The sequence below is a fragment of the Xenopus tropicalis genome, chromosome 1 (genome assembly GCF_000004195.4).
Source record: "Xenopus tropicalis strain Nigerian chromosome 1, UCB_Xtro_10.0, whole genome shotgun sequence".
NCBI lineage: Eukaryota > Metazoa > Chordata > Amphibia > Anura > Pipidae > Xenopus > Xenopus tropicalis.
The window spans coordinates 147,239,690-147,263,290 of NC_030677.2; the positions used below are offsets into that span (position 1 = coordinate 147,239,690).

General features: G+C 38.4%; 1 protein-coding gene across 1 annotated transcript in view; it reads right to left on the reverse strand.

Annotated features, from left to right (window-relative positions):
• Positions 1-23,601, reverse strand: part of trpv4 (transient receptor potential cation channel, subfamily V, member 4) — a 73,309-nt gene that overhangs the window by 47,949 nt on the left and 1,759 nt on the right. The window contains exon 2 of the mRNA XM_002932083.5: positions 4,873-5,261. Within this exon, the coding sequence (XP_002932129.1) occupies positions 4,873-5,246 (374 nt within the window). The 5' untranslated portion in view covers positions 5,247-5,261. The remainder of the gene's footprint in view (positions 1-4,872; positions 5,262-23,601) is intronic.

Here is a 23,601-nt window from a genome sequence, read left to right on the forward strand (position 1 = left end):
TTATTTTCAATGTATTACTGCACTCCCCCACAAATGTATGAACTGTGTCACATCTTATGAGTAATATTTATGGCAAGTAATATCTACAGCTTAATAAAGAGGCCATGCAAACCTGTGTGGTTCCTATATTGCTACTTTGTCAAATAAATGTAAATACTTTTTTTGGTATTTAAGGAACACAGGCATCACAAAAATATAATCGGGAAAGTGATGGGCCAGGAATTCTCCTGAAAATATGGGAAACCAATATTCAGAGAAAAAAGTTATTATAAGCCTACTATAAAGTAAAAATGTGACATATCAGCACTAATGTACTCAGTCTTCTCTTTGTAGTTGTCCAATGCTAATATTAAGAGCTGACTATTATTTTCTTTTTGTTTTGAATATGATTCTGCTTATTCAATGTTATTTTAGATTTTTTATTAATAACAACATGTATTTATAAAGTGCCAAATTAATTCACAACACTGTATGATAAGTGGTTTATATATTGGACATACAGAATTACATACAAAGCAACCAATAATAGGTCACAGAGAGCAGCTGGCACATCCAGATCACCAATAATAGGTACAAGAGGTAACGAGGGCCCTGCCCAAATGACCTTTTGTACAAAAACTCTAGGATTCTCTGTCTTGTTAAAGAAGTAAAGGTACCTTTATAAAAGCAAAAAAATATCCTATATAGTCAGCAAATATTTCAGACTGAATTGCTAGTTTATTTTCAGCTAAATTTCAACTACATTGCAGCTGCTATCCTTATTCAGTCCATCATTTCCCACAAGCCCTACTTTCCTTATTCTTTAACATAAGCCCCTGCATCTCTCCACATAGATCTAATTGTAATTAAATAATATACCAAAAAGGGATGCAGCCTAATCACCAAGAAGTTAAGAGTTTATGACTTGGCAAAATGTACAGCTGTACATTAAAAAAACAAGCAAAAGTAAAATGCCCCAAAGTTCTCTCACAGCCTTACCAAGAGAGGCTAAACTACACAGGAAATGTTAATCAGATTTTGTGGGTCAAATTTTCTCAGACCAACAAAATCTTGTCAGCAACACCATGCAACAGCATAAGATTTTGTGGGATCCTACAAAATCTGATCCCAACAGCTGCAATGTACCTCAATGAGAAAAAACTCTTTCCAACACCAGCATACAGCATTCTATTACCACAGGCATGTCACATTGGATGCCATGTTCCATGTATTTTAAACATGAGATTATTCCCCGTTATATTTTGACCCATGTGATTTCATCTGACTTGTAGGATGCGTTCTGTCGATCAACAAGGAGATCAATACTGTTTGCATTGGCAATACTAGGAAGGCTGCAGGAATACCCAGTACAGGAATGTAACACCTACCTGTCAGTTTTACAGTAAAATGTAACATAACCTAGATTGACCTCAGTATTTCAGGCCACTTTCTTCCCACTGTATGGGTGATGGCCAAAGGAACATTTTGTTGCCAGTGCTAAATCCAAATCATGTATGCACCAAAAAATGCAGGCAAGAGCAATTTCTGACAGAAGGAAATTTAGAATACTTTCTGCTATTGCCCTATCAGGATTTATCTAAACCACTGGCAAAACACACTATCAGTTTCTAGTACACTGTACTTCAGGCCCTTGCCACAAGAAGCCTTGACTAAGCTGTTACTAATTAGCGTTTCCAACTTCTATTTATGGCACCAAATCAGATCAGTCCATCTGTTTTTTTTCTCCACATTGTGTTGCCTTTCCTCCAAAGGAGGAGTTTTTCCTCTGTTTTTCAAAGGTTTATAAGTTTTATTTGGCAGATTTAATGTTCAATTCTATTTCTGTATTGTATTCACACATAATTTACCTTGATGACCAAGGTTTTTTTATTTCTACCGTGTATATATACAGTTAATGTCAAGAGATGCCTTTAAGGAAAACACAGTATTTTTTAGTATTGTAATAACTTTTAAATACTTTTTTTTTTTTTTATTTTCTAGCTCCCTGTTAGGCCTTTCTAGACCATAACTAAAAATGTGATCTGATTGTCAGGGTTCCTGAGCCCAGCAACCAAAAACAGACTGACTGTGACATTTCTATTGACTTCTACTATTCATCATTTATTTTGACTTCCTAACTACTTTCTGGCTGAAACTAAAATTAAAGGGGTATTGCTATTCTTAGCAAACTTTCAATTGGTCTTCATTTTTTACATTTTATTTGCCATTCTCTTCTTCTTTCCAACCTTCAAATGCAGTTTACTAACCCTGGCAACAACAAAAAAAACTATTGCTATTTAAGGCTACAATGTTATCATTATTGCTATTGCTTTTATTACAGTGTAGATTTTATGTACCCCTGTTTAAAGCTTTCTGGTAAGTGATACTTGTATGTATGCGTGTGCCATGGGATAGGGGGCCTGACTAAATGTTAAGCACCAAAGATAGGGGGCCGAGATAGAAAAAAAGCATAAAAACTGTTGCAATAATGAGTTAAATTGCACTATACAAAAACTGCAACGGATGACTCTTCTAAGTAATTGTGGAATTTTAAACATGTAATGTGTGCTTGGGTATCTATACTATATATAATTATAAATCTTTATCTATAAGCAGACATGGTCTTTTCGTTTGCCGTTTGGTGCAAATTCTTAATTCTAAATTTGTAGGAGGATAAAGCAGGTATGTGCAGGAGGAGACAGTACATTCCTGAAATGTTTCATGGATTTGTGTTGCCTCTGCATGTGAGACTATGGTCTAAATCTGAGTATTAGAAGAGGCAGAAATATCACACTTATTAACTTAACCCTGGCTCAACCAGCCATTTTGCTTTCCTTAAGCAAGATATTCTTGTAAAAACCCCTTCAAGTCCCACTCATGCATAAACTGAGCTCAGAGAATTTTTCTGTGTACTCAACAAGCTATAAAGTCTTGTATTACTGTATGTTAATGGGAAACTAAATGAAACAAACCCCTGTATATAAATTGTCTATTCAAGGCTGTTTAAAGTGTCAACACAAGGAAGAGTGTCTAAGATAACTAGAAACGCAGTATTGTTTCTTTACAGAACAAACCTGTAGGGTCCCCCCTTCCATATAGATTAATAAATGAATTATGTTCTTGGTACACTAAATGGTTTTGCAAATATGGAAGAACTATCAGCAAGCTGCTTTTAATGGATTTGAAGCCTGGAATGTTTACATATTTGCTGGATTTCAAAGTAGCCTGTAGTGATTTGTACCACAAAGCACTCAGCAGCAAAAAGGCTTAAAAGTGCTGACCCTGCAACTACAAATAGATTATTTTTCTCTCCCAAGTGTGTTCAGCAATAAGTACTTATAATTTAGACAGGTAATGGAAAACTCTGAAGTGCCAGAGCAAATGCATACACTGCTTTTGTGTTCACCAGAATGCAAAAGAACAAAACACAACAAAGGGCAATTTAGATCTCAATAAGGCAGGAAAAGAACATTCACGGTGTTTACACATTACACCTACAAGAAATGATGTATTGTAAGACGCAATGTCTGTAGTTCTCAATATATATATATTTAACACAAGTTCTAAATGATTATAGTAAGCATTTAAAGTCACTGCTTAAAGTTATTATCACTTTCAATGCTGCCAAATTTGGCTTATTTCATTGTGTACCTGTACCAATTAGTATACTCTGTGGTAGGTCTGCCAGCATAGAGTTTGTATGCAAAGAGAGATGTAAACCAGCTCTAAGAATAACTTTTTCCAGCTCTACACCTTGCATTTAAGTGCAATCAATCTCGGTCAGAATGATTCAAGGGGGTCTGGATGGTTATGGCATTAAACAAATATCTTAAACCAATGTTGTCTGACTTTTGATACCGAGGTCTTAAAGTTTTCTGATCAGCGTGGTGGAGGACTGATAATAGAAGCTGACCACTCCTTTTTTTAAACCACACCTATGCTATTACAAGAACTTTTAAGACCATAACTTTTAACACTTTAAAAGTACATGAAGTCATATTATGGCATACACTTAAATCCACATGCCTCCTTCTCAGCAACCTCCAGCACATAATTACACACCTTAGGGGCCATATCATTATTTCCAAATTCTAGCAAACCCCCACCAGACTTCCCTCCCACAGGCAGAGCATACATAGCAAATACAGAAAACATAGGGCAGGCAGAGTATGGCAAAAACAAACAGCATAGGGCAGAAAGAGAATGGCACACACAGACAGAGTAGGAGAGGTACAGGCAAAATACAGCAGGAGACAGGGTATCCAGGGTCTTACGGGTGAGAGCAATGAAAAGTCTTACAGGTGAACAATACAGGGGTTACAGCCTGAATCTGAGATGTTAACAATGCAGGGGGCCAGTTAATCTCAGCACTGATACCATTTAAAGCTTACACAAAGGTAAGCAGTCACAGCAACCAAACTTTCATGGGGGACCACAGGCCACCAGTTGGACAGCACTGTCTTTAACAATTGCTTCTCTGGCCTTCAGGCCTTTACTTGAAAAGCTTAAATACTGAAGACTGGACCTACATAATTCTTGAATGATTTGTCTGATCCTTGTTTAGACAGGGGTCAAACCATCAGTAATGGAACCTCAATGAAGAAGAACAGGTGTGAACCTGTGGATTACACAGACACTAAAGACTCTTTGCAGCACAAAATTATAATGAAAGGAACAGATGTTAAAAAGGATAGGTTTATCACAGGTTTTAGTTCACCTTTAAAATGTCTAATTTCATGTATCACTGGTTTAGTCTTTACTCTACCATTTGTAGAGTAATATGAGCATTTTATTTCCATCTATTCTGATAGAATAATATACAAATGTTTTCTTCCTAGGCCATTGATTATTATTAATCTTAAATTAAAAAAAAAATGAAAAGCCAGCACTTACTCTAAAAGTATTTTCTTCCGCTTGCGCCTGTTTTCTGTAGGGTGATGGTGATAGGTCTCATAACCAAACAAAGAGTCCATGGGTGCTTTTTTTGGTGCAGAAGATTCATAAATGGTGGATTCAAGAAGGTCCATAGGGTTGGATATACCCTTTCTGAAAGGTCCTTGAAACCTTATTCTAAGGTTCTGCTTATTATCTCCTGGAACCTGGGGACTTCGGACCCCTTCATTGGGTGCTGAACTTTCCTCATTTTCAAACAGGTTTGCGAGAGATGATAGTGGGAAACTGTCATTATGGTTGGAGCCATCATCCCCTTGGGAATCATCAATGTCCACAGAGGCATTATGTTTAAGGAGGTGAGAGGGATCCGCCATATTTTACACCTGGTACTTTTGGAAAAGAAAGAAAACATTACAAATATTATACATAGGAAACAGGATGGCTAGTATGTATTCAATGAAAAAAAAAATCTATACTATCTATTTGCATTAGTATGTAATGTTTATTATTGATCAGGACCTTATTATTATGCCATTATGACTGTACTTTTTACCATATCATTTCTCCACCTTGACATTTTCTCTGCCAAACTGAACACGTGTCTAAGCTCTGAACCAGCAAAAACAAATTACAGGCCTCAGGCTCTGCACTTTATTGTCTCCTCTTGTCCAGGCAACCAGATAACCCCAACAATGACAGATTTTTAATTGTTTTAGTTACAAAAGAGGCAACAGAAGATTGTTTAAACCTTACCATAAAAATTATATATTTTAGTTGCACTGTCTTTGCACGATAAATTGTCTGGGTGCAAATTGCAACATAACATGTACAAAAGAAAAAAAGCAAATGAGCATAATATAGTTTTATTAAAGTACCAACATTTTGGTCTCCTTTGAGACACACACACATGTATATATAATCTGGGCATTTAAACATATACAGTTTAAAGCAAATGTAAACCAGGCCAGTTCTTATTCCTTATAAGAGCTGTTATGTAGCTATAGTCTGATTCTTTCCTTGACTGGCCCTTTTAGGGTAATTTTTCTTTGGCTCTTGAAGTATATTTTCACTTCTACTGCGTACTAATATTTTGGAGGATTTCAGACCATGAAGTTTATACAAATGTGAAGAAAACCACCTTGCCTTTGTGCGCTATTGCTAAGAGAGGTTTATTTCATCCCCTGATTTGCTATTTTTAGCACTTTATCCTACAATTTCAGTCAGAATGTTAGTTTTAGAACATTGCATTTAAACATATGATCGATATCCGAAAGTTCGTCGGAAGAAGGCTAAAATCTAAATGCGTATGGCCAGCTTAAACCAGAAGCAGTAACCCTGTTCTATTACAACTGATAAAATACATTGACTAACACAGAATAGGAAAACAGAAGTGCAACTTTATGACTTATGAAGAAATTACACACGTCTTAAAGGGACACAGTTGTCATATTACTAGAATTTGTTTTTAATATTATTTGGCTATTGCACAAGGTTAAATATTAAAAGTTTTTTTCTCATACATTTTGTAGGGTAAGAAAATCCATATACATAAGTAAACTTCTCTCTCCATTCTTCCGCTCAAACCTATTAAACACTCTCAAGGCTTGAGTGGCATAAATGGAAACGCTCATATTTCAAACAGGGAATTACAGATTGTGTGATACTTCTTCTTTCATTCTGAAAAACCACTACAGATATTGTTCTTTACCAGCAAGGAATAAAAGAAAGTCATATGAGTACCAAAAAATACACCCACATAAAGGCACAGAATAAAAAGAACAATTTCTTTCATCTAAAATATACATAGGGGATTGTTAATACACCAACTATAAATATGTCTTTAGTGATATATAATATGTGTATAAGGGAGAGGCAGAATGTATTAAGTGTTGTGTTAGGTGCTGCTTTAAGGCAATTTATGTACAGCTGGAAAGTTTCTACGCAGGTTTTTCTATGGCTGCAGCAGGATGGGCGCATGGCCCCAGAGGCACTTTCCAGGGACCGCTGCAGTCTGCGTTTTCTCAGTGGTGAGTTGATGGGAAACCATGTGCCTTGATGCACAGCAATGTGAGCACAAATGGCAGCAACAATTTTCCCTGAATTAATTTAAAAGATATTTTTTCCAATCCTGCACTAGTTTGCACAAAAACCCACACTGTTTGAGGCAAATGCTTTTTTTATTTACATCATCATACCCTTTAATTTATAGTTATGTTTAAGGAATTGCCAGGTTTTACAAGTGGAAACACATATGAAAACCTCAACTGGTAACAGTACTGACATTATTGCAAAAGATGTATTACTGTGCTGTACCTTTTTGTAAACAAACTCTAGGGTAAACTCACAAGCATTTTGAGTAACTTCAAGCCAAACCCTTCCTGGCCTTTACCTCCTTACACAAATGGCCCCACTGTATGCTTGTACATTTATATTGAGATAATAGATTGTGTTTTATAAAGAAATTGCAGACAGAGTTTTGTAAAAACTTATATGTAGTGTGTGTAATCTACATATGTTTTACTACATGCGACCAGTTGTCATCCTCCCACTCTATCACAGTTTTTGCAGGGCTTTGCTCAGCAATTCAACACAACAGATTAGTGAGATAAAGGAGAGGTTCTTATCATGAGGTGATGGGAAACTGAAGAACTTTCCAGGCAGATTAGCATATGGCCCTGGTCGACTGTGATAAATATCTTTTACCTTGGGCAATTAGTCTCCCCAAAATGCCTTTCCACCGGCAACAAAGTGAACTGCCAGTGGAAAGGCATACATAGTAACATAGTAAGTTGGGTTGAAAAAAGACATACGTCCATCGCGTTCAACCATAATGCCTATATATAACCTGCCTAACTTATAGTTGATCCAGAGGAAGGCAAAAAACACCATCTGAAGCCTCTCTAATTTGCCGCAGAGGGGAAAAAATTCCTTCCTGACTCCAAGATGGCAATCGGACCAGTCCCTGGATCAATTTGTACTAAGAGCTATCTCCCATAACCCTGTATTCCCTCACTTGTACTGAGAGCTATCTCCCATAACCCTGTATTCCCTCACTTGTACTGAGAGCTATCTCCCATACCCCTGTATTCCCTCACTTGTACTGAGAGCTATCCCCCATAACCCTGTATTCCCTCACTTGTACTGAGAGCTATCTCTCATACCCCTGTATTCCCTCACTTGTACTAAGAGCTATCTCCCATAACCCTGTATTCCCTCACTTGCTAAGAATCCATCCAGCCCCTTCTTAAAGTTATATAATGTATCAGCCAGTACGACTGATTCAGGGAGGGAATTCCAGAACTTCACAGCTCTCACAGTAAAAAATCCTTTCCGAATATTTAAATGGAACCTCCCTTCTTCTAAACGGAGAGGGTGCCCTTGTGTCCGTTGGAAGGACCTACTGGTAAATAAAACATTAGAAAGGTTATTATATGATCCCCTTATATATTTATACATAGTTATCATGTCACCTCTTAAGCACCTCTTCTCCAATATAAACAGACCCAACTTGGCCAGTCTTTCTTCATAACTGAGACTTTCGTTTGAGCACTGGAGACCAAAACTGAACGGAATATTCTAGATGGGGCCTTACCAGCCCTCTGTAAAGGGGAAGAATAACCCCCTCCTCCCGTGAATCTATACCCCTTTTAATACAGCTCAAAACCTTGTTTATAAACTTGTTCCCATTTACTGTCCTGGCAGTACTATGGCTCCAGTCAATACCAGGATAATTAAAATCCCCCATTATTATCACTTGCCCCAAACTAGCAGCCTTTTCTATTTGCAACAGGAGCTGAGCCTCCTCCTCACTTACATTAGGGGGTCTATAGCATACCCCTACAATTAGTTTGGTAGTTTCTTTATTATCTGTGAGAAGCTCAACCCATAAGGATTCAGTTCCCTCTGTTACCCTCATCACTTCCTCTTTAATATTTGCTTTTAATTCCTGCTTAACGAACAGACACACTCCTCCTCCTTTTCTATTGCCCCTGTCCCTCCGAAACAATGTATAACCCCCAATATTAACTGCCCAGTCATGGGACTCATTGAACCAAGTTTCACTACGCCAATTACGTCATATTTCCGCTCCAACACCAGTACCTCCAGCTCTCCCATTTTACCAGTCAGACTCCTTGCATTGGTAAACATACATTTAATACTGGTACCAGCATGAGAATGATGTGTAAACAACTTATGGGCCTCCCTGCCATTATCAGTACCCCGAAGCAAGTCTCCTCCCCCATTTTCCCTTACTATGCCCACTACCTCATCTATCCTGTCTACCACAGAATTACCCGCTGCACCCTTCCCCCCCCCCCACTCCTAGTTTAAAATCTCCAACCCTCTAGGCCATCTTTTCCCCCAAAGCAGCTGCCCCATCATCATTGAGGTGCAGTCCATCCCTGGCAAAGAGCCTGTAGCCACTTGAGAAATCAGCCCAGTTCTCCAGAAACCCAAAGCCCTCCTTCCTGCACCAGTCTCTCAGCCACGCATTAATCTGCCCTAAGCTCCCGCTGCCTTCTTAACGTTGCTCGTGGCACAGGTAATATCTCTGAGAAAATTACCTTGGAAGTCCGCGCCCTCAATTTCTATCTGTGGAGCATTAGCTTAATGGGTTACAAGAGGGGATGAAAATTACGAGATCCAGTACAGTATTATAAACAAACTTCCGTTACCTGGTTAACTAATGATAAACCAGGTTGTTTTATATGTGCTATATTTCTTGTCAATATATGACCCCAGGAGAATTTTGTCCATCCCTAAATGGGCCAAAGGACACAGTACAACTTGTGCGCCTATTTGGGTTTCCTTATGTGGGCCAGGCAGACTTAGCTCTAAGATTAAGCATGGCTAATAATTGGTCAGTCATTGGTACAGGATACCAGGATCAGAAAACAAATAAAAAACAGTGGCTAAACATTATCATGAAAAAGGCCATGGATTGCACTCATTTAGATATATTGTGAATAACCATCTACACACATACATGCTATATATATTGTGAGAGATGCAATGGGAAAGAGCGTTATTTGGTGTATTTCCACCAGTGTTAATAGTGGGATACAAGTCGCACCAGGTAAAATACCTGGTTTTACAGCAGGTAATGCTGTGTTGGAGTAAATCTCCCTTTAAGGTTTTGATTTGGCCAGCTGTAGGTAGCTGGCTGATTAGGCTGCAGGTGAGCAGCCAATAAAAGGGCTGTATGATTTACAGAGAGAGGGGGAATTGAACCTTGGCTGTGTGAAGGTCACTCTCAGAGCAGGGCACAGAGCAGGAGGGCTGCCTGTGTCAGGAACTCCCAGAGGAGCTGGGGGTGCCACCTGCCACTGCAGGGAGCAGAGGGAGTTCTGACCAGATGGATGAGTGCTGAGAGGGTTCAGCAAGGCTTAATGTGAAGCCTGAGTGTTCCAGAGCGTGGAACTAACCCTGGAAGGTGAGAACCCTGAAGAAGGGACAAATCACAACCCTGAACTGTATGTTGATGAACTGTCTTATGTTTCTGTTGGGAAGAATTGGCCCTGAATAAACCTGTGTTGTGCCTGAAGATGTGGTGTCCCTGTCTCTATGCTCCAGATCCTCTGCATGCCTGCCTGCCTGCCTACCATTGCTAATTCCCCCAAAATTGCATGTACAGGCATTCAGCATGTCACAATATATATATATATATATATATATATATATATATATATATATATATATATATACACACACACACACAAGACAATCCTGTAAGTTGTTCCTTATAAATGGTGCCATCAATTATAATTGGTGCTCAGTAACGTAATTTCTGTCACATGACTCACTTTTGTTTTATAATATATAATGTACTTCCTGTCGAAATATATAAAGGATATGTAGGGACCCATAGGGTTAAGCTCCCTATGGTGTTATCCCCTATCTTTATTTAATCTGTGCTGTTATAGGGCAGAGCCCTCTACACTCAGATTACAGTTATTAGGCTACCCCCTATAGGTTTAGCCCAGGTTGACCACTCCCCTTGGCAGACTATATAGTGTCTTGCACAAGGAAGTGGCTTCCTCTCTTGGCTGCATGCTGTGTTCTGGACAGATCCCAACTGAGCCTGGACCAGAACATAGGCCCAGAAGCCATCTGTACCCTAGGGGACCACCTACCCTAGTGATAAGTCGGGGACAGGGCTCCGTGAATGAGAACTAGCCAGCGCAGACAGTTTTAATTATAGCACCCTCTAGGAGAGGTGATTGTAGTCAGCCTATTTAGCAAGGGCAGTTAATAGCCCCAACCAGGAGTTGTAAAAAGGGTTTAGTCCACCCCGGCTCTGTAGTCGTTCTTTAGGGACCGGTTTTATTAGACGCCAGGTACCAGTGTTAGGAGCTCTCCCCTGGACCACAGTCGGCCGGAACACTCCCTTCTGAAAGGTCTATATCTCAGGTGTCAACTAATCCTCTGTGCATCCTCCAAGTGGGTTATTCTGTGCCTAAGTGTCACCTTTGTATCTTCCACGGTGATCACATGTTCTATACTGCTGTGTCTGTGAGTATAACCCTGCTGCACTATTAAGCTGTGCCTTTGTCCAATAAATTGTACTATAGTTCATGAGCAAGAACCTTTCTGGCGTCCATTATTCCATCTGCACCACACAAGCTCTACCTAGTTGTAGTTCAACTACTCCAATAATACCTCCCATATAGCGGAGGCCCACTCCTGTGCATTAAGGTCGCATGTAACACATGCTCTATACCTATCACTAGCCTGGGTTTGCCATATCATAGCCAACCAAGTGTTACAGATATTAGAAGTCACCTTGGTGTTTCATGACCTATATAATATGGTCATGGAACTTCTCCTTGACTTTAACATCCTTATATTTTACAACAGGAGATACATTATTCACTAAATAATGCCTGATGTCCAGGATCGGTAGGATCCATATATTACAGCAAGGAAAAAAAAAACAAAAAAAAACAACACTGTTCTGTCTGGGCCCCCTGTGCCTAAGATTCTGTGGGCACCAAACAGCAGTCCCAGCTATAACGCCTTATGGCTACCTTGGGTGTAAATGCACATTTTCATTTATTTCTTTTCACAGATCTTTAGTTGTAAGCCACTGCACAAACTACTCCCAGATGTGGTTAGGAGCCACACCCAAAATGTTTCTAAAGAAGAAGGCCCCCTTTCATGCCCACTATAAATAACACACAGAAACATGTCATTTTGTACTTGCTGGTAGCTACTTTTAATGAGTTTAACATGACACTTTTCCAAGGCTAACCATGGAATATGACACTCAGTCTCAGGGATCATCTAAGAACATTTGTACAAAATAAAGAAAGATTAGCTATCCTCTTCTTTATCCAGATCCTGTCAGTAACGAAAGAATTTTTCATTTTGCACAACCAGCTATGTGTATTACAGTATTCTGCCTGAACACTTAATGGCAAGTCATAGGTTAACTGGAAGACAAAATATGGCAGAGTTCCCCAGCACGACATGTACAATAATTACATTAGCTTTATATGTAGTACAGGTATGGGACCCATTATCCAGAATGCTCGGGACCTGGGGTTTTCCGGATAAGGGGTCTTTCTGTAGTTCAGATCTTCTACCTTAAGTCTATAAAAAAATTTACAAAATTAATTAAACAGTAATTAAACCCAATAGGATTGTTTTTCCTCCAATAAGAATTAATTATATCTTAGTTGGGATCAAGTACAAGGTACTGTTTTATTATTACAGAGAAAAAGGAAATCATTTTTTTAAATGTAAATTATTTGATTAAAATGGAGTCTATGGGAGATGGCCTTTCTGTAATTTGAATAATGGGTTTCCGAATAAGGGGTCCAATACCTGTATATGTAACCAAGTATGACCATATATTTGACTAAAAGGGGTGACTGAACCAAACCTAATGCTAGTTATTAATGGATAGATCTGCTTGTTTACCAAGGACGTCACAGGGGATCTTTTCTAATCTGGCTGACCAAATAACGACACAAAATTAGGGTGATCCAGTCATTTGACTATTAGTATGAAGTCCTGTGCAGAGACAGCAGACAAGAGTGAACATATAGGAGAAAGACCAAGAACTTGTCTAGTAGAATTTCAGTGCTTCCAATATCTAAAAAGCCCCAGAACATGTATCAGTTTGGTAAGTCATTGTTTTGACCCCAAACACCTATTCCCTTTAGGACACAGAGAAAATATTATTACCGAGCACTTTAAGTAAAGAAATTATTGGTATCAGAATTCAATATCCATTTTCCTTCAAATATATACAGAAATTTTCTTTAGCCTTATAAAGGACAACAAAAAAAATTAATTATATCTTAAGTAGTCACAGTATTACCAAGTCCCACCAACCTAATTACAGGATTACGCAAGTAATTTAAACCATTGAGACATTGACCAGAAGAAAAACACATGACACCTGATAATGAAGGAAAAAAGGATTCAGTGGCGCTGAAAAACAGTACCGTGTTAAGTTTCAAAAACGAGGGTGGAGCATTCCAAATGGTATCCATTTCTATTATATCATGTGGCACAATGGTTAAACATTACCGGTAAATGAATCACACACTAGGTTACGTGGCATTAGTCCACATACATTGCTGTCCACTATAATTACATGGCACTCTCAGGAAGCTCTGTAATGCACTGCAAGCCACTAACAAGAGATGAAGAACTGGAAGAACTGTAATTATATTGCAGAGAGCTCAACACAGATTGTGTTCCTGTTATCACGTATGTTATGTACAAATTTCAGCATAAATTTCCTTAAGTCACAGATTTAACAAAAAAGTAAATAGCAAAGGATCTTGTATTCTCTTCACAATTAGTGCAAGCATAAAATTGCTTTTAAGGCTAGTTACAGACCGGGGAAACAACGGTAAATCCCACTACAAATGTGACCAACTGTTCCCCATAATACTAAGCAGTACAATATGCGACTTGCAACACATTGTCAACAATCACCATTCACTGGTAGGCTCCACTTTAGAACAGGAGAAAAAGGACATTTGCTCTAGGACCCTGGTGCTCACTAAAGAGATCTTAGTTTGCATTTTTGACTGTGAGGTAAGGTCTTGAAGCCATGCACTCCACTTGAAAAAGTGGAAAATCTGAAATCTAGACAGGACACCAAAACTGATCAATGCGCTGGTCAGCCACAGCTGCTGCATCATAACCCCGCACCTGCCTCCTGAATGCCATCACATACCACCCAACATTTGAAAAATTTTAAGAGGGACAAAAAGAAATTCTGTCCGTACCGCGGGCAAATGTTTTTGACCACGCCCATTTTGTGGCTACACCCCCTAAATACCACTCCCATGGTCTCTGGGCTCTGGGCTAAAAGCTACTTTTTAAATTAAGTTTGAGAAACATTTTATCTTTTTTTTAGCGTTCCCACGAAAATCAGGACAGTTGGGAGGTATGCCATCATCCCGCACCTGATGTAATCGGCTCCATCCCGTCAGATATTCAGCAACAAAAAGGTGGCGACCTTCGACAGACTTAGGGCTCTATTTCAAGTCCAGCCTCATAGTGCCATTTTACCTGGTGGGCCCAATGCAAACATTATTACTGTTCTTTATTTAAATACCATCAACCTATTCTGCAGCACATTAAAAAGTGCAGCTTATAATCTAAGGTCTCAATCACATTTACGCACACCGTTGCAGTACTGCCCTTCCTCTACTAATGACTGATGAAATACAGAGCGCTACACAGATGGAAAGTACCTGACATTATGCCCTACAGCTAGAATGTTTTCAAAGTCAACAATACTAAAAACAGCCTATGTGTTATCAGTATGTGTTAAACATGGGATCTATTAACTGGTATACTTGGGTTCTGGGGTTCTCCAGATAAGGGTCTTTAATATTTAGATAAGGATCTAAATATTAAAGGAAAGGTAAACCCTTAAATTGAATATGGCTAGAAATGCCATATTTGATATACAGGTATCCGACCCCTTATCCGGAAACCCATTATCCAGAAAGTTCTGAACGGAAAGGCCATCTCCCATAGACTCCATATTAATCAAATAATTCACATTTTTAAAAATGATTTCCTTTTTCTCCGGAAAAATAATACAGTAGCTTGTACTTGATCCCAACTAAAGATATAATTAATCCTTATTGGAGGCATAACAATCCTATTGGGTTTAATTACTGTTTAAATAATATTTTTAGCAGACTTTAGATAGGAGATCCGAATTACAGAAAGAATCCCTTATTTGGAAATCCCCAGGTCCCAAGCATTCTGGATAATGGGTCCCATACCTGTACTCAACTTACTATACCAGCCCAATTGTTCATCATCTCTATAGCAGTAATGATTAAAGACTTCAATGTTGTCAAAGGAGTTCACCATCTTGGAAGTGTCAGTGACACACATATGCTCGGTGTGCTCTGCACAGCTGTTTAGAAGCTAAGCTTAGGGGTCATGGCAATTAGCAGAAAATTAGGTTCGCCTCATAGAAGCTGATGTGACAGGGCTGATGATATTATTGCAGTTCTTTCAGAGCTGTCATACAGGGCAGTTTTAAAAAAACAGGGGGCAAAAGGGGCATTTGCCCAGGCCCCATTAACACACCTTGGATAAACTGTTATAACTTTTGGCAGAAGCATCTTTTAAAAGACCCCTTGTTTTAATCAACTGAAAAAGCTACAGTGTGATTCTTATAATTGTTTTGTCTTTCTTCTTGTGGCACCACCATTTTACCTTTTTTTATGCTCCCAAGGCTGTGTGTCCAGGGAGGCACACCTGGGGTTCGTGTCTAATTAAGCTCAAACCATTTCTTCACTGTCTGCTATATTGATCCTCGCATGCTTGAAATGTATTCTGTCACAAATTGGGGCAATGGGAGCCCACCAATGAAATGTTGGTCCGCTGGTACCTTAAAGTGGCCCTGCTGTCATGTACTAACAATATGTATTATTTACTAATAAGCTGTATATGTGACATTTATATTAGAGAGAGAGAGGGTAAGTATATTGTGAGTCGGTCCCTAAGGTCAGTATCGGGACAGCAGTATGTGCAGTAAATCAGCAGAAAAGAAGGGCTGTGGTTGCCTTGAGCTGGCAGAGAAGCCCAAACACAATGTACAACATTTCTTCCCTACTTCTTTAGAGCTTTCATTCTACTTTATAAAAATGATTGTTTTGCCATCAGTATCCATTAGGCTATCTTAGTTATTATCAGGTACAAGGTAGTGTCTTATTATTATAGAGAAAAATATATCTAAAGCTTTACTAACATGATCTTACTAGAAGATTAATACAAGGTTTTATTAGGGTGGTACTTAATCCTTAAAAAGAAGTTAAATATTTAGAGATTGCCAACCCTAATTGCTTCAGAGATTGTTTGCAACCTGGCTCTATGTACCATTTCAGATTAGGTTGGATTATGTCTTCTTTTCCTTATTTTAGATTAACACTAGGATGTGATCCAGTGCAGGCTCTTTTAAACCTAGATGGCAGACTTGCAGACATAACAAAATATCAACACGTGTTATTCAACCCCCCTCCCCCATTTTTTTCTCTTATCTGTTATCATAAAGCGGCCATGGTCTATGGTATAATGTAAACTTTATAACATTTTCAATAAAAATGATTTTTTTTAACAGAGCAGATCTGCACTATAGAAGTAAACTATGGCAAAGAATCAAACATTTTTTTTTTTTTATTTATTATGGAACGTGTCATGCTACACATAATTTACAATGGAATAAAAATGTAAGAAAAATAGTATATACTTAAATGCAGTATTCCCTGAGCTCATTCAGGAAGGTAAGGGTGTTCATTACTTTTTGTGCACTAACTCTGTATGCTCATTTAGCACAAATAAAGGAAAACTAAAATAAAAAACATAGGAAACTCTTTTTGCTGTGGCAGCACCAAACCTAAGGCTGCCCCAGGCTTACCCTGCTCCAAACTCAAATCTGCCTCCCACTCATCTCCTAGCCACCCACTCTGCTTTTGACTAAGACACAGAAGCATCAGGACTTCAGGAGGGGCGAAACTAAGAGAAGGCAGGCAGAAGAGGTTCATGCCCTTCATTCCCCCCACCACCACCATTGTGCCCCAGAAATGTGCTTCTTTTGCCTACCCCTAGTTCCAACACGGCTGTTTTGGGGTTCTGTGTCAGTCCAAAGTACTCACAGTCCTTTAAGGGTAAAATCTGTGTGTCAGAAGTTGGACCTCAGTAGCTTACCAACTTTTGTTCTGCTGTGTCACAAAAGGTGCCCTGGGCTGTTGTAAACTAATCATATCCAAATCATATATACATTATATAAATAAAATAAAATTCACAATACAGTTTTTAATGTAGATTCATATTACATGGCAGCATAGAAAAATTCTCAGTCAGAACTGGTTAATAATTAGCCTTCTATAACGCTTTTGTAAAGATTTCTGACAACCACAAAATGTTGTTTCCCAACAGGAGCCCACTCTGAGCATGTGCAATGCCATTGGCTTTAAAAGATGGGAGCTACTGAGGATAAGATTGAAGGATTGGATCATTACCTTTTTAGAGCTGTAGAACATCTGGGCAATTACAGTAACCATACACATATGGTATGCCTAGAACACCACATGCAGCCAATATTAAAAGGAGATATAAAAAACTCAGAAAGATATAACTAAATGTATCCATTACTCTCTCTAACGTACTTTGGAAGCCAGTTCTTTTCCCTGATATATATATATATATATATTGATATATATTACTGCAGGAGATCTTAGATGAATAAAGGCCTTTAAAAGCACTGTGTCTGCATTCACTAAATTCCACAGCTCCTTTATCAATTATGCAAGTCATATGATTCATAGAAAGTATGCCCCAAAGACAAAAAAAAAAAACAAAACCCCAGAGTCCAGGTGTTATAGAGGGTTTACATCAGGGTTCCCCAACCTTTACTTGTGAGCCACACACAGATTTAAAAAGTGTTGGTGAGCCACAAAAGCATGACAAAAGTTATTTGGGGATGTCAAATAAGGAGAGTGATTGGTTATTTTGTAGCCCTATGTGGACTGCTAGTCTGCAGGACTGCAGAACTATAAATTGGATGGAAGATTTAAACTATGAGGTTAGACTGTCGAGGTTGGGGTTGTTTTCTCTGGAAAAGAGGCGCTTGCGAGGGGACATGATTACTCTGTACAAGTACATTAGAGGGGATTATAGGCAGATTTTTTCCCATAAAAATGATCAGCGGACCAGAGGGCACCCCTTTAGATTAGAGGAATGGAGCTTACATTTGAAGCAGCGTAAATGGTTTTTCACGGTGAGGGCAGTGAGGTTGTGGAATGCCCTTCCTAGTGATGTTGTGATGGCAGATGTTGTGCCTTTAAGAGGGGCCTAGATGAGTTCTTGAACAAGCATAGTATCCAAGGCTATTGTGATACTAATATCTACAGTTACAACTGATGTTGGTATTTATAGTTTATGTGTGTGAGTGTATAGATAGGTCAGTATAGGTTTGTGTGTGCTGGGTTTACTTGGAAGGGTTGAACGTCATGGTCTCTGGTCTTTTTTCAACCCTGTAACTATGTAACGATGTAACTATGTTTGACCTGCCAAATTTTTCCCACCTAAAAAATTCCTGTAAAAAGACGATCTTGATCTGATTAAAGGGATACTGTCAAGATTGTTATGGTATACTTATTTCTAAATTACACTGTTTATATAGCAAATAATTCACTCTACTATTTAAAAAAAATTTCTTCAACTAACTAATGTATTTTTTTTTGCTGTAATATTGGTGTGTAGGCAGCCATTCTCAGTGCATTGTCCTTGATTTTGAGCTTTCAGAAGGAGCCAGCGCTACACATTAGAACTGCTTTCAGGTAACCTATTGTTTCTCCTACTCCCATGTAACAGGAGGAGTCCCAAGCTGGACTTGGATTTATTACTATTGAGTGCTAATCTGATATCTACTGGGAGTTGCTATCTTGCTACCTTCCCATTGTTCTACTGATTGGCTGCTAAGAGGGGGGGATATCACTACAATTTGCAGCTCAGCAGTAAAGTGTGACTGAGGTTTTTAAGAGCACAGGTCACATGGCTGTGGCACCCTGGGAAATGAGGAATATAGCTATACCCATGTGAAATTTCAAAATTAAATATAAAAAATCTGTTTTTGAAAAAAAAAACATTTTTTCCCCATGACAGTATTTCTTTAAGTAACCACATTTTTTGTTGACAGCAAACTTTTAAAATATGTAATCTTTCATAAATCAGTCCCTAAACTGCATCTGGACATATTATCAACCAGTTATAAAGCACGTTGATTTCATATATTGCTAGTATTAAAGGGAATAGAAATGTTTGCAACCGGACTCTGTCACAGGCACAGGAATCAATGTCAGACTGACAGGAGACACAGCCAATAGGAGTTAAGTGTGCTGCCAGTACTATGTGTGACATCAAAAGCAACTGTAGTGTTTATAGGTGTCACTGGAAAAACAGTCAGTTTTTCTGTTCCCCTTCAACAGCCCAATCAAAAACTGTAAAGGGGTTTTTCTACCAGCCTGACGGGAGGCTCTGACAGGAGATCTTGCAACTCTTGTAACAAGCAATTCTCCACATACCTAGTATACATACCTATTAAGTTCATGCTATTAAAAACATTTTTGCAGGCCAGAGTCAGCCTGTACCATTATGCTTCAGCCTTAATTTATTATGCAGTTCATATAAATATGGCATCAGAATAATGGGAACATGTTGTCTCTACTGGTCATTATGGATTTAGCTCTGCAACATCATATACTCTATCACACAGATATCATAATATTTGAATGGAAATGTTCTAAACTATTAATGAGGGGAACATTGAACAAAACAGAACAAGCGACCCTACAGTTTCCCATCTGTTTCCCATTGTTTATATTAAGGGCTCTTTATCAGCTAGATTCCGACAGTGTCACTTCCGTACTCTATTTGTGACGCCCTGTCCCTAATTTAGCCAACCTCACCCATTCATTTCTCTAAACTGCTGTAGCTCGACCTGAAAAATAAATGCATCCATTTCCTGTCATGAGACAGCTAGGTTACAAAGGTTTAAGAAAGGTTTAAGTTTTCCATGTTTTTGCTCATTTAAACTACACCATACATGTTTGTCATCCCTTTTCTCATATTACAAGTATGGGATCCCTTAATCAGAAACCAGTTTTCCGGAAAGCTCCAAATTATAAGGCCCTCTCCATAGTGTCCATTTTAGCTGCATATTGGTGGCAAAAAAATCCTATTGGGTTTATTTAAAGTTTAAATGATTTTTATGGCATGGAGATTCAAATTACAGAAAGATTGCTTATTCGGAAAACCCACCTAAACATTCTGGACAATAGATCCTATACCTGTATAAACATCTTTTTTTCTATCCTATACATAACCAGTACAGGGGCCAACATACTGACCTAAACATAGTAGTACAGTTGTGGTTGTAAGAGACAACTGCTTTTGTTGCATTTAAAGATAACTTTAGAATCACTGAACATATTTTATTAATGTGTACTGGAGCAGTGCTTAGAATGACATTTTCTTTCAATGTACAAAAAACGTTTTTGTTGGACATCCCCTTTATTATAGCTATTAGGCCTATTAATACAGATTTAAGAGATGAACTTGGCTGACTGACATGTAAACCCTACATTTTTCTACCATCTACATAAGTTGGGCACATCTCCCCCACCCAACAGGCATTATTGGTACTGTGTGTATCCCCTCTGTTCACCAGAAGACTTACATTATCCCAACACAAATAGCAGCTGTAACTCATTTTCCCTCTGACACATCATCAGTGACATCAACAGCACCTGTCTGCAAAGACCCTTATTCAGTGTAAAGTTCATGCAATCAAGAATGCAGGCTCACACAGGCAGGACTTACTTTGGTCCTGCTTAGATTGAGTACTGTAATTGTTAAACTGAGCTAAGGAGAGGAGGTTAGAAGAAAAAATATTAGCAGTCAGTTAGAGCAGAGTTTCTATGGGAACCAGTAATGTCATGTCTTCATTGGTAGATAGACTGGAATGGGTGTGTTTAATAATATAAGCTAAGAAGATTCAGGAATGAGCATGCCCAGAAGCCAACAGCCAAAGCAAATGGGTTAGAGGAGGAAAAGGAATTCTAAGTTATTAAGGGGATGCTGCAGCCTTACTATTAACCTTTTGAACAACCAGAGTACCAAGTGTAAAGATTTCAATGAGGCTGTTCACAGATTTTTTTTTTTTTTTGGGGGGGGGGTTACATGTCCTTCAAGTTTATGAAACATAAGAGCTGTATATATTTCTACAGAATCTGGCAAACTACATACCTCAGAAAGCAGTACCATTCAGACATTTTTGAGCTTATAAAGTTATAAATACATAAAGACATTGCAGTAATAACCATTCAACCATAATTTCAAGACTATCTAAAGCAGTAGATATTTGATTACTCCTACACCTCACCTTAATTGACCCTCACCAAGAATCAAGGTGCATCAACAGGCACTCACTGCAATTCTTACTGTAACTGTCCTTTAGGCTGTTGCACTAGACCCAGTCCTTGATGCTGCATATATTTCCGCTTTAGTCAGCTAGAAGGTCTGTTCTGAATAATGGTATGGTTTGCAAGAAGCAGAAAGGCAAGCAGGGCTGGGCATTCTGCCTAAACTTTACATTTTGACTCCAGGCCCTGTTCATTTTTGTGAAACCCTTTCTGCATTGTACAGATTCCTTGCTTGCCAACTTGGGTAAGAACTTGGCATGATAGATCGGTGTGTGTTAAAATTACAGACAGCAAGAATATTATGGTGTCATATACAGATGGAATATCTGAAAATGCCACTTACCATAGAAACATAAAATCACTAATGTACTATACATAGAACATGTCGGGGCCTGCAGGGTATTTAAAGGTTCAAGAAAGTAAATCTAGGAAATCTTGTCATGTACCTGCATGTTTAATTTTGTGTTTTTAAATGAGGGATTTTCAACATGTTGTATGCAGAGGTTGCTTTAAGATTTTATTTAACTGGAAAACTAAATAATTGCATGCAAGTTTCAAGCCAGTTCCCATGGTAGCTATGTGTTCTTTGTAAGTTGCCTCAATGATAGAAGCAACTTTTTTTCTAAAAATATGTTGCATATAATTAACAAAGCCCTCATGTACCTATTTTACCTGGTGGGCCGGTAGAGTACCAGCCAGATGCCAACCCTTCTCATGTCTTTGGCTCATGATTGTCCAGTTCCATCCCAGGAAGAACAAGGTGACATTTATGAATTTGCCATTCTTTTTTGTATCTTTTACACCATCATTCTTTTACTTCAGTTCTACTTTACTCTGTTTTTTCCATAACCCCCACAGTGTAGCCAACTTTAGAAAAAAAGTTTTTAGTCAATGCCAAATACATGCCATATTAATTTAAAGGCAAACAGAACCCACCATATTTCTTGATGGTGTCTTTAATTTATGCATTGATACAGACCTGGGTTATTTAGCGCAGAATGCTTTATTTAATTTACACATTTCCATGTCTTTACATGTTTGAGAGTCCCACAATGACAGCTTCAAAATCATATTTAAGTCATATCTGTTTAGAATGCCCTAAGCTACCATGAATTTGGTCCTAGAAACATACTATTTAAATATGCTGCTTACTTACAGATTCCTCTAATTTCAACAATAGCTAGAAGGCAGTCGTCTGGACATGGTAACCTTGTCCCATGGTAAAGGTTTCTGTCAGTGGCTTCTGTGCTGGTTTTTTTAATAGCTGTAAATATCTATTGGCCTATTTACTATCTATATACAGCAGTGAGATTAATATGAATAGCTGGTATTTTTTCACGTACATGCTAGGTTTATACACCCTCTCACTCCCTATTAACTGTGGACCAATCCAACATTAATGTATTAAATTAAATCTCTGAAGCTAGGCACGCACAGACCAGTAAAAGCTGTTACTTGGGCCCTCCAGACTGTCAGTATCTTAATGGCCCATATGACTTTGATGGGCTGCTCAGCAGGTATATGGCTGAAAATTGGCCAGATAGCTTTTAGCGCAGGTTTGAAGTCTGTATCTGAAAACTGATGTGGTCCTTACTGAACCAGGCACCACAGACATGCAGGGCAACATTGCCAAACAAGTGGATCTTTAATTGTATGGTTTGAGACTCAGGTTTGAGCACACCTAAAGACATCTGTTAAATGATTCCATTATATTCTGCCTGGTTCCACTCACAAGCATTCATAGTTGCTTTCAGCGCATTTGTATTTTTTATATACACAACATGCTGCATTTTCTTGCACTTGTTGCATGTTCAAGAGACAATAGAAAAAAGGTTAGGTTTGGAACTTGCAAAAATATACTTGTGTTTAAAAAGAAATGCAATAAAAAGCAACATATATTTGCACACTCAGCGTGCAGTTATAAACAATATGCCCCAACAATATAAACAATAAGCCCCATGTGCCACAATGCTTACAGTTATTAAACATACAATATAGAAGTCACTGACAAAGAAAACTAACAGCACAACACATTCAGCTTTATTTGAAAGAATATATTTGCCAGCGGCAGTAACTCTGTAATTTCTGCAAGTTGCCCAGGTGTAGAATACTGAAGTGGCTAAGCCACGAAAGAGGAATTGTAACTGTGGCGTACAAAAATGATGAAATAAGCCATTTTTTGTTCAGATGGAGCAACTTCTCTGTCACATCTGTTAGTTGATGTAGAAGTAAGCTGCCATCTTGGAAACAGGAAGTT